The sequence below is a fragment of the Halyomorpha halys genome, unplaced genomic scaffold (assembly GCF_000696795.3).
Source record: "Halyomorpha halys isolate HHAL.00 unplaced genomic scaffold, Hhal_1.1 Scaffold126.1, whole genome shotgun sequence".
NCBI classification, from domain to species: Eukaryota; Metazoa; Arthropoda; class Insecta; order Hemiptera; family Pentatomidae; genus Halyomorpha; species Halyomorpha halys.
The window spans coordinates 2,385,377-2,398,242 of NW_027112074.1; the positions used below are offsets into that span (position 1 = coordinate 2,385,377).

A 12,866-nucleotide genomic window follows, 5' to 3' on the forward strand; every position below is an offset into this window, starting at 1 on the left:
GAATTTTTACGCACTATTTATGATAAATTATAAATTTCACCTTTAAGTTTTTTGGGTTCTCTTGAGTTTTCGTATTTGCTGCGAAAAATGTATTTACAATTGAACAAATAATTTAAGGAAATATGTGATTCAGGACAAAATATCTAAAAATATGTTAAAAATAACAAATATTTCAGAAAATATGTGATTTACAACAAAATATGTAAAAAAGGCCAAATATTTAAAAATATGTGAAATAAAAATGCCTTCTTTTGGCCATAAATGTCTTGAAACATCTTTAGTTAGTAGGGAATCGCAGATATCATGGTCAAGTAAAAATATGTGAAAACATAAAAATCCTATCCCTACTTACAGCATGTAACATGATAAAACATTTTATATTTAACACAATATCATGAATACCCCAGCTATTTTATGTAAAAAAACGAACATTTTGTGCATAAGTGAAAAGTTAAATGGAAGCTAACTATATTTATGACTATTATGAAGACTGAAAATTCAGTTTTAAACTTTTTAAAACTACCACAATTTTAAGATTTTTAAAAAGTGAAAGGAGTATTTAAAATATAAAATTCTACTATTAAAATCTCAACATTGGATTTAACATTTCTGAATTCTTTATTATTTGGAACTTCAACATTGTAATTTTTCAATTTAATTAAATCAGGAACCAAATACGTACCTACATATAATAACATTTTAAAACGTGAATTTGAATTTCTGAAATTTAGTATTTTCAATAGAATTATAAGCTTGACTTGCTATCCCGAGAATACAATAATTTTTATTATAAATATAAAATAATATAAAAATTAATTTTAGTTTCGAAACTAATTTTTATTCCAATGAACACTATCTTATGACTTCCTGAAACACAGGGATTTGATTGGTCGCCTAGTGCCCGAGATTGGAACGATTACTTCACTCCTATTTTTTATTACTTTAATTAACAATGTGTATAATTACTAGTCAAAATTGATGAGGTTCAAATAGCTTTAATTTGAGTGTTAGCAGACATCTTTATGTCTAATGGTTCCTGATATATTGTTTTCATAGGATAAAAGTTTTGTCCGAACAACTCGCAATCATTTTGATAATTTATTTTGGGAAAATATTATTAAAACTACTATTCATACGAAGATTAACATCATAAACTACATTATAGCAAATTATAATAGCTTTAATTTGATAGTGCTAATAGTATGACTCATATTTCCTGTGATAAAAATACCCACAGTAAATTCACTAACTATTGATTTTTCATGAAATGTTTCTTTAAAAAAAAATTCGTAACTATTGAACGTATATAGCTCTATTATGGCTCATATTTTAGGTAATGTACTCTACTTTAAATGATAAGGTTTTCAGATGGTCTAGTAGTTTCAATGAAATTGAGCCCCGACTGAATTTTTTTTTTTTTTTTAATTTTGAAACATCTGCCTTTATAAATTCTCTCTAACTATCTATGATAGATTCATCAGTTTTGACTATGTAATTTACTTTTTTTCCACAGTGCTATGGAATAATCGTTTAGATGAATATTAATTGTTATTTTTGTTTTCTCCCTGAATCTCAAACAAATTTTAAATATTAATTAATGATTTTATAGTTTAAACAAAACAAAACAAAAATGCAATCTCGTGCTGGGAATTCTTAACATGTGCAAAGTTGTACACTGATCCCATAACGCAAAACATTTAGCAATTTAAAGCTATAATCAGCAGAAGGTTCTTTTCATGATTCGAATTTATGTGGTAATTTAGCTGATAATTCATTGTTATTAATCATTGTTTATCTGACTATCTAATACCATAAATTAAAATGATCAGTATTTCTTTAGAATAATATAATCTGATGACACTATTAGAAATCTTTTTCCTCAACGCAGTTATTGCTAGCAGAGAGTGGGTGTTTCCCTATCACATTATCATACCAATATAGTGAAGACTATTTATTTTTTCCATATCTTCCTTGAAAATATTCGGATTTGAAATGTACTCGAATGACATGGCATGCACAATATTTATATGTACATGAATTATACATCATACTCCAAGAAGCGTTAAAAAAAAAAAAAAAATCAAATTATTTCACCCCATTATTATTTTTATTACTTTAATGAAAACTATAAATAGTCAACAGTTAAAATTGATGACTCTGTAAAACATAGAGAAATGATATCTATTTTAAAACGTTAATAAAAATTCATTTTTCATTTTGAGCTTTATCTGTTTCCTTAAAAACTGCCTACGACACTTTAATCATTAGTTAATTAATCATCATTTAAGTTAGAGTGAATTTGCTGAAATATGAGCCCTAATAGAGCTGTTTATGTTGAATTGTTCACAAAATATACTTTTTTCCAAAAGCAACATTAAATAATGAAATAAAGGAAAATGAATAGTTTGTAAATTTAATTTGGGGAATATCATAGAAATTCAAACTCCTGAAACGACGTACATATGTCTATCAGCGCACAAATTGGAGGTAGTTGAATGTACTATAAAGTAGTTTATAATTATTACTTTCTTAGGGGTAGTAGTTTTCATGATTTATTTCTTGATATCTGTAAAAAACTTTTGGTTTATAAGAAATCATATCGCAGGAACGCAAAGTGCTCTATTAGGGCTTATATTTAAGAACATTAACTTTGCTATAAATAATGTGCTATTAAGTTTTTTAGTGTTGTTGGTACTTTAGAGGATATGGAGCTTTGTATGAAAAATGAGTAATTTCTTCAACATTTAATTTTAAATACCATTTACTGTATAGATTACTGCATTTACTGTACATTATTGATATAGTAAAAAAAAGGAAACATTGAACCATTTTCTAACACAAAATAAGGCTAATTTTATTTATTATTGTATATATTATTTTATCAGTATGTTATTTTATTTATTTATTTTTCATACAGATAGTTTGATTATGTTCATTTTGTTTATTCTTCTGTTTGTATATATTTTAAGAAAGTTTTTTTTTTATTTTAGTATGTATGAGATCATTCATCAATATTACCTATTGCCCACAACAGTGTGGCAGATAGTAATATCTATCAATAAATAAATCTATCAAAAGAAAAATTTTATTTATATATATTTTTTACTAGCAAATGATTTTTTTTGTTATTTCTAGCTCAGATGCAATTTTTTATTGTCTAACGATGGTTTTATTAATTAAAAAAAACTATAATCTGATATAAAACGTAATATTAATTAATATATACACATAATTATAAATGTCTAGTCTTTCTCCTTTTACTGTAGCAGGGCTACATTTTATAGAGACTTTGTAGTAATGAGATGGGCTGAATTTGAGTCCATGGTGTGAGTCAAAAGTGTTGGGGCACGTTTGAGGGTTGTGATGGCACTATAACTAAAACACTATAAAACTAAAAAATAGTGTTGAAAAATGTGTCTGGTGCACCGGTTATGATTGCTCACTTGGCATTGTTGCCACCTGATTTGAGCTGTAGAGGGCGATAGTGTCTGGAACAGTGGGTTTATGTTGGTCTTCAGCCAGTCGAAGAACTCGATGTGCCTCAGTTGTATAAACTCGGCACAGTCGGTAGATCGAAGATCGCGCTGTGTTCCATCCTTGGGTGAAAGCGGCGCTCCGTACAGGAGAGCTGGGCTAACTATGGTAGACTGAGTCACCGATTTCGAATCTGAACTGTATACTCTCATTAAAGTAATTAAAAATTGGGCTAAAATAACTTTATTTTTCTCTTCTTGGGCTCTTGGACTAATACATGTCACCGACTCAAGTCAAGTTTTGGAAATTTAATAAGATTTTTATTGTATTATAGGATTTCCAGCTCCTAACTCTGGAATTTTCAATAGAATGAAGTAATTTTTTTAAAGTCTAAATCTAGCTCATTACTGTCTAAAAATTCAAATTGGCAAAGATCATTAACAATGTCATGAAATGGTGTGGTTATACATCAAATCTAAAGAAGAAAAACATTTCAGAATTGAATATTTCGAAATTTCATTAACTCAGAATCCTTTTAAAAAATACCACATTCCATTGAAAATTCCATAGTTAGGTGCGCTGAAGAGAGTTAGAAAATCGAAAATATTCTCATCAGATAGACTGCTATGATCTAACAAAAATTAAATCAAAACCCTCAAAATTGTAGAGATTAAATGGAAGGTAATGGACATTTATAGAGAGGCCCCCTGTACCCCCACAAACTACTCAATAACTGATAAAATTATACAAAAAACAAAATAAGTTCAAAATTTTTATATTATTGGTATTTCAGAAAGGCCACGCATACACAAGCTTCTTTGATTGAAGATTGATGAACACTATGAAAACGAAAATCATGAATGCTAAAACCAATCAAGAGTCAAGAATTCAGTTTTTTATTAAATATAATCGTTTCCTTATCTAATATTTACAAATACATATACAATACAATAACAACACATAAATAACAATACAAATACAAGGTTTTCTTTATTTATTTTTTTCATAAGAATAAAACAAAATAAAAAAGGTAAGTAATTTATTTTATTTAAATAATAAAATGTAGTGAAATAAAATACTCACTGGACCGCTATGATGAAGGATCATTAGGTATATTGTAGATCAAGGTGGTTGAGGTTAATATGGGAGCATTGTTACTTGAACAATGGTTGTGCAAGGAGATTATTTGTTCAGGATCACGCCCTACCGTCATTTTTGTTTCCTAATTGAGAGTAACAACTTTATAGAGTCTAGGTGGGACCCCGGAGGACTACCGAACTACAAGGTTGACTCACAGCGAAAGTAACAGTATAAATAATTATCTACCGCAGCCAGATTCGAACCCGGGTCCTCGGCTATTAATATAATGGAAATAAAAAAGTAAATTAATTAGTATTAATTAGTAAGCCTGTAAAAGTTATTTAATTTCTTAAAAAAAATTAAAATAAAAAATATAGATATAGTCTGGTACGCACATCACTCATATTTTACTAACTACCCAGGAAGGCAAAAATTTCTAACAATAAATTTGTATTTTTATGTTGCTATACAAATTCTTATTTCAGAGTTTCTCGAGGTACAAATAACAAATATCAACTTCGTTCCTGCTAAAAATACAATAATATAACTAAGTCATGAGAGATCGAACTCGCTTGGCAGCTTCAATTTTTCTTTTTTTCTCCTTTAATTAAATATCCACTTATTTTGTAATCCATATTTATTTGTTTTTAATACTGTTAACAATGGGAAACGGTTAATGATTCTAAATTAACAAAACTAAGGTACATTGAAGGAAGAAGTTTTTAAAATCTGACATTAGAGGCCTATCAGTAGCCACTAGATATGAACTTAGGGTCTGAGCTAATGCTTCTTAGATTGTAAGTATTATATTTCAATCTCCATGTGATATTTTATTTTATAATTTAAAAAAATGCACGGTTTAAAGTGCACGGTTGTTGAGTTTGTTAATTTTTGCGTAGAAGGAAAAGAAATACACTTGATCTGAAACAAGCCAATTTACTCCACGTTTTACTTCAATAATGAAATTGAATTAATTAAAAATATTGTAATTGGAGAAGATGGTCGGGGGTGCGATCAGCTAAAGGAACATAAATAAACAAAAAAATATTTATTTATGCCGACGTTTCGACCTGAGGTTCAGATCTTCATCAGGGATTGTGTAGCACTAAAACTGTTTTAGCAAGGACTCCCTGCTACCATCTTCTACACCTCATTAAAAATATTGTAATTGTTCTCAAGTTTGTTAACAAAATCTCAATACTTGTACCACTATTCCTATTGTTCTCGTATCTTGTTTATCATTCTCTGAGGAAAGTTTACAATTTAGATCCAAAAATAGCCACACATTGAACACTATCTCATTACTGTGAGTTTAGGTTAATTTCTATTTATTTATTTTTCTATTATAAAGCGAACAGCAAATAAATAATTTCCAAAGCTTGAGTTAAATAATTCAAAACGTTCAGAGCCAAATTTTAAGGGAAAGTGGTCTTTTGATGAATGGCTAGCCTTTGTTTAAGCTACGGGTGCTGTGGGCGGGTTTAGAGTCGGTTGCGATAAATTTACACAATTTACGTCGCCTGTTAATCATAGAATGCTGGAATTGTATTGTTTAAACTAAAGGGGGAGTGATATTTGCAAAGTAATGTGTCTAAAGAATTTACTTTACTGTATAATGTTTTTTTTTTACTTAGAACACGGAAATATATGATCGTTTCATATGAAATGTCAGTTTTCACTAGAAATGCTATCGATTAAACCAACTTTACGGAATCAAAACATATTTTTTCAAAATATTTATCCTCATTTTCACTAACGTGTTATCAACTTTTCAATTCCAGAAATGAGAAAAAGAGGGTTTTGTAAAGAAATGAAATCAGGAAATGCGTTTGTGACTCAAGAATCATTATAAAAAATTTAATCTTTAAGGATATTGTCCAAATTTCTTAACAAATGGGAATCTCTCGGACATAATTCTGGCAAATAAGGTGGATCTAGAAGGACCTCGTAACTCAGCTAGTCTAATTTACTCCCGGTCAGTCGAGAAACATGAGGTCTGGCGCTGTCATGTAAGAGGTCCCTTCCAATTAATCTATGCAGGTTGTTTTTTGACAAGTTTTTGATGCATTACGTCAAAATCACTACAGTGTGATGTGAAGGTGGATGTGATAGTTTCTGATAGTTAATTATTTTATATATTCTTGTTTGAGAATGATTTAGTTTATTCTTAATTTAAAACAACTTTGTACCTTTTTTTATCTCAACTTTATTCTTTACAACTTTTCCAACGTTTCGACCCTCAGGCCATTCTCAAGGATACCTTCATATTGATGTCATTTCCTTTTTCAAATCTTAAAAATGCAGGCTAATTGCCTTTGTCCCATTTTGATTAATTGCCCTTTTCTAAATAATTTTTTCCTAGAATTAAACCTTTTATAAAACACTTTTCTTCCTTCCTTCATTCACATTTGCAACTTAAAACAGAACCTACCTTCAATGGTTTTAAAAAAGTTATTTCTTTATTTTTCAGGATGACGATCACTTTTCGATTGTATGCCAGGCTGTTCATATAAATGGACATTCATCTTTCCCCACCCCCTCTGTACTGAAAGACACCTTTTTGGTTATTTGGACTCAAGGAACCTTAAATCGAAACGCGAAAATTTTGAGAAAAAAATTTTTTGTTGCTATGAAAATGTATTGGTTTCTTGAGGTGCGAAAAACGATCATCTTATTAGTGCTTGAAATACGAAAGTTTAACAAAACTTTCATGGCACAAAGGTGCAACAAAGCCGTAAATATATTAATATTTCGAAACGAGATTGGAAAATATTGGACACTTTCAGTAAACTCCAGATTTCCACTGTGTTGGTTTTTATCTTAACCGGTCTGGTAAAAATTCTTTTTATTCTTTTGTTAATTATTTGGGCTGAGGTGACCTTAGAAGGAGTGTTTCCGTCGAAAACTCACACTTCACAGTTCCAAATGATTCAAGATTTCAATGTGAATGCAATGTATATAGGTGAGATAAAGTAAAAATAGCTTAAAGTTTAGCTTTTTATTGAGATAAGTGTAAAATAATATCTGTCATTATATACTGATATAAAACATTTCGAAAAAGACGGTGGTAAAAAGTTAAGCGCTCCGTGGAGGTGCGTAGGTATAATATGTAAAAACAAATTTGAATTTCCACTGTATATTTTTCAGTAATACAAGCAGTTGAAAAATGTAAATCAGTCAAATTTAAAGAATAGAGTTCCGCAAATCGAATTTCCACAGCTCCCGCAATACCAAGACAGAAGCAAATAGACGGATTTTATCATATAGATGTAATCTGAAAAAATGAAATAACTTTTTGCCAATAGAGTTTTAGTCATTCCACGATTCACCCTTTTGCCTTTGATGATTTATTCCGAACTGATGAATATTAAGTTACATTTGGCGATCTATCGAGTCATGAATAGAATCGATAAATCTAACACCAGTCACGAATATTCCTAGAGCATTCGACTACTAGAGCACCATTGATAAGGATCTTACTCTTCCTTATCATTGCTCGAGAGAAGAAGTCCGCTCGAGTTAGCTGTTCTAATTTAAAGTAGGCTTTATCTTCTTCTGGCGCTATCGGGAGTGGCACGAACCTGCTCCATTATGGTCGCCTTCGCCCGCACCATCCCGAGCGAATTCTCTTCTTTTTGCACGGTATTTAGCAATCATGCAATATCAGCTGGGAAGCCTCCATTTCGCAAACCCTTTGATAAAGAAAGAGTGTAATGGTATTTAAATATGTAACATTCGTGCTTACTCGACAATTTGTTGATTTCATAATTGAATTCATTTTAATTAACTTGACCTAATCGATTAATTTTTTTTAGAAGTGTGATAGAAAAATAAAAAATTACAGACAATTTACAGATCTTGACTTAAAAAAAAAACTTATAAAATAAATTCTTAACTTCCAGGTTCGTTCGAACCAATATCACGCAAAGTTTGAACGCAAAATATAATATTAATATTTTAATTTGAAATTTGCCCAGATTTTCGTGGCCAAAAAGGAGTCACGACTGTGCAACCACAAACAATCACGACATTGATAAAATGGACTTTAGAAAATCATTTAGCATTGAATTACAATGAAATTATTAATTTTAAGACTAATCGCTCAAGAGTAATGACTATTAATGAGTTTTCCTGGCCTACCAACCGATATCACAAAATAATATATTTACATTTTTGGTAATTATTTTAAACAAAAGGGTGAAACGTAGCCCTCACGTCAAGACATAACGTAAAACGGTAACTTTCAGACTAAGAGTATATTATATTCCATAATTCAAATACGTTCTAAACTGCCCCTCACACAAAAACATGTTTATGGGCTAAATTATTTACAAAAACCTACATGAATGTACGCTTGGCAAATTTATGAACCACGTAGGTATGTATGAAAAAGACGTACATTCGTCCCAATCAGAGCTTTTATGATTGATAACTACCAAACCTCTCTACGTTTCTAACGAGACCCTTCACACTTACGCACTGGATGTGCGAGAAATGATCGTCCTGACGTATCTCGGACAAGGCTGAAGAGAAATTTGATGAGGGACCTCCTATCCTGACAATATAGTTAAGTTTAGAAAGGTGAGGAGGATGTACCACTGGATGCAATTTCCCTCACGCAATGTCATGTTAATGTATTGCATTCCATTTACTAATTGTATTTATTTTATATGTGCAAATAAAAACGTTAAGATAAAATTAAAAAAAATGCAAATTAAATTTCTTTTTTACAAACGTACATTAACTATATCAGGCCACAATAATGGAAATTCAAGAACTTCTCTCAAATTATTTTTCCTTTCTAGTCAGAATTTGTCAAAGGAATAAAAGTGAAAGGAGTGGCAAAGGTCACGTTCATAAAGTGTTTGCCAAATTTTCAATATCTATGATATTCTTTGATTTTTGTAAAAACTGAATTACCACATATTAAAGAACAAAAAATAGCATACACCGTTAAACCTCTTCTAACGGACAGCCCTATCCAAAGGACATTTATCCGAACAATTTTTAAAAGCTTAGGCTACAGATATGCCTATGCCTAGCGTCGGTACGTGGCCTAATTCGTTACTGTTTCATTCCTATGAAGCTGGAATTTTTATTGATGGTTCTTCCTATGTGTTGAGATCTGTAATAAGGTGGAATTTGGGGGGAAAAAGTACACTAAAGAAGAGGAGCTAACCTCTTTGTACCAGTATGTTCACCGCGTATGAACTTTAACGTGACAGTAGCTACGGCCAATGTACTGTCACCAATCACCTACAAGTGAGGATGTACTATCACAAAACCTCTGACATGATATTAAATGTTCGCAATAAGCTTTTACGCTATACATAGTGCGATACTACTGTAATGACAGAATATGTCATGAAGGCCACTACTATTCAGTTCAACCATGGCTGTGACAGTTCTTGCCGTCGCCGTAAACCTTTGTAGAAGAATATAACGTATACATATACTATTCTCAATGGAAAAGAAGGATGAAAAAATGCTTATTTAGTACATAGGTGTTAGTGACAACTATTGATAACAGAAACCAACTATAGTAACTGAACAAAAACAGTACAAATTGGAATCAATAAGGCATATAAAATCTCTATGGCAAGCAGTATTTAACTTATTTTTTATTTACCTCAACTTGGTTATTTCTGATTTACGGTAGGTAAGTCTGAATTATACGAGTAACCCACTTATTTTAACCAGACTGGGAGTATCAACTTATATGGGGAGTATTATGTGGTGCCGCTACGAAATAAAAGTTGATCCTCCAGGCAAGAATAGAACCAGCGCCGCTGGAGTTATGAGGTTAAGATATTTAACCTTGACAGTATTATGAATGTATGATATAATATGGAATATATAACTATGATCCAATATATTTTAAGAATATTACTCTCTTGGGCTAGATTCTAACTTGAACACCTTTTGTTGTAGAATGTACGGCGGAGTGGTGTGGGGGCTGACCCTGGCAGTACTGACCGCCAGCCGGGAGGCACCAGCAGAGAGCAGGGTCATCAGCAGCCCGGACTACTTCCCTCAGGACTACGGGAGCGGAGTGGAGTTCAGGTACCACGACTACGAGGACATGACCAAGTTCCTCAGGACCACGTCCTCCAGGTATCCTAATCTCACAGCGCTTTACTCCATCGGAAAATCCGTCCAAGGTAAGCTCCAAATACTCTTATACTATGTTTATACTTACTATAAATTGACATAAATGAATGAACAATCTATCTGGGACACCAGACCCCCTAAGATTAACAATTTTAGTAGCATTTGTTTGTCTAGATTATATTAATTTCAACAAAATTAAATAAACCAATAATAGCTATATAATATTATAACATAAGAAAATGAGATGGAAAAAAGTACATATTTATGCAAGCTTGCGTGGATATTTATTATTTACAAGATTGTTAATCAATGAGATCTATATATAACTGATGTTTATTGATGGTGTTAAGGATGAGGATTTACGAATGGATAAGGCTAAATATTTCCAAAATGAGGTAACACGAACGATGAATGTTTCAAAGAAAGTAGTTCCAAGCGAAGGCATTCACAAGTACACCTCTTGTATTTGACTAGCGGATGAATAAACGTAGGGTGAGGAGGGTCAATTACAAAGGAAGGTTTTTTTTTTGGTTTCTTAAGGATTGGAATAAAAGTTGATTTCTCGTTGTTTTGAAAACAAGATTGCCGTTTGAAATACTGTACCTTGGATAATATTGAACGTAAAGAGTTTTATTCGGTCTCAATTATGTTAAATGAAGTAGAATACAACAATTATTTTCCTAAGAATTTTGAAAATAAATACACAAAATAATGATTTTTTATTATTTGGAAAAAAATAATTGTTTCGAAAAGGTAGCATCTCGGGAATTATAGAACATAAAAACTCTACTAGGACTCAAATTTAAGCACATCTCAGCTATCTGTATTATTTTAGGAGTTATTGGAAATAAATAGAAAAACAAACGGCACCCATTTTCAAAAACCCATTATTAGTTTGGTAAAGTTATTACCACCATGTTTTAAAACCGTTTTACAAAACAATCTATTAACAGAAATTAATTTATACTGATTTATAGGTAGAATTAAATTTTAAGCTGTTTTTACAAGAACGGACAAAGGTCCTATTGGAAAACCCTTAGTTATCGTTTTGTAACTTGTAGCTTCATAAATATCCTCTTTTATTAATATAAATGTTTAAATAAATAGTCCAGGTGTAGACCACACACGAACGGCAATAAAAACCGGACCATGAAACGAAAATATTGGCCCAAACCTAGAGGGACAAAATAAGACTAACATACTCCCCCCCCCCATTTACCCTAACCATCAACTTATAACCATCAAGAGTAATGATGTTACACTGTAATATACAACATACAGTAGTGATGTTACAACAGTAGTGATGTTACACTGTAATATACAACATACAGTAGTGATGTTACAGTGTAATATACAACATACAGTAGTGATGTTACAGTGTAATATACAACATACAGTAGTGATGTTACAGTGTAATATACAACATACAGTAGTTATATTACAGTGTAATATACAACATACAGTAGTGATGTTACAGTGTAATATACAACATACAGTAGTGATGTTACACTGTAATATACAACATACAGAGCTGTTACACAATCCTTGGCTCTACCTATACAAAATTCCTGGAAACCTCCAACATTGACAACTCACATCTTTGCTAACTTATCCCTACGTTCTCATACCGCACATTAGCATCTCCTCATGTCAGATACAAGGATCATTCTAGAGATCAGCCAACAGACGTTCTAGAAGCTACGTCTTATATAGTATATAGTAGTCTGTAAACGGTAGTTATACATACTATTGACATTGTTTCTATCTTTTGTCTTCGTATAAAGTTTATCTTACACTATCCTGATGACTGAATTCCGTAACTCACTACGCCTTTAATAAAATTTCCGCATACATCCACACACATAGAAATTAGAGAAAAAATAAAACATACTAAAAAATAACTAATGATAGTAATTTAAACGAATAAAAGCCAATTGAAACATCAAAAATATTCAAGAAACACATAATTTTCAGATACAGAAGAACTTAAGTTTTGCAATCGGGCGGAAAACGGCTTGAGGATTCCTTTCTTAAACTGCTTTTCTAAAAATTTATCGCAGCCATTTTCCGCAATCACGGTTGAGTGCTCTTTTATCTGCCGATAGCTCGCCTTCCCTTCCGAGGCAAATATATTTTTGTAAGGGGGGCTCCTTCCCTTTCATCTATTTTCCAATTTATACGCCGTCAAATGACGAGGAAAC

At 31.4% G+C, this 12,866-nt stretch overlaps 1 protein-coding gene and 1 long non-coding RNA gene across 4 annotated transcripts in view; one reads left to right on the top strand and one right to left on the bottom strand.

The window, feature by feature from the left end:
- LOC136796398 (uncharacterized) overlaps nucleotides 1–12,866 on the bottom strand; it is a 228,557-nt gene that overhangs the window by 200,013 nt on the left and 15,678 nt on the right. The window lies entirely within an intron of this gene.
- The window catches only part of LOC106678144 (carboxypeptidase D), a 184,728-nt gene that overhangs the window by 142,326 nt on the left and 29,536 nt on the right, over nucleotides 1–12,866 (top strand). For all 3 annotated transcript variants that reach the window (XM_067050029.1, XM_014416488.2, XM_014416490.2), the window contains exon 2: nucleotides 10,486–10,715. In XM_067050029.1, coding sequence (XP_066906130.1) covers nucleotides 10,487–10,715 — 229 coding nt within the window. In that variant the 5' untranslated portion in view covers nucleotide 10,486. The remainder of the gene's footprint in view (nucleotides 1–10,485; nucleotides 10,716–12,866) is intronic.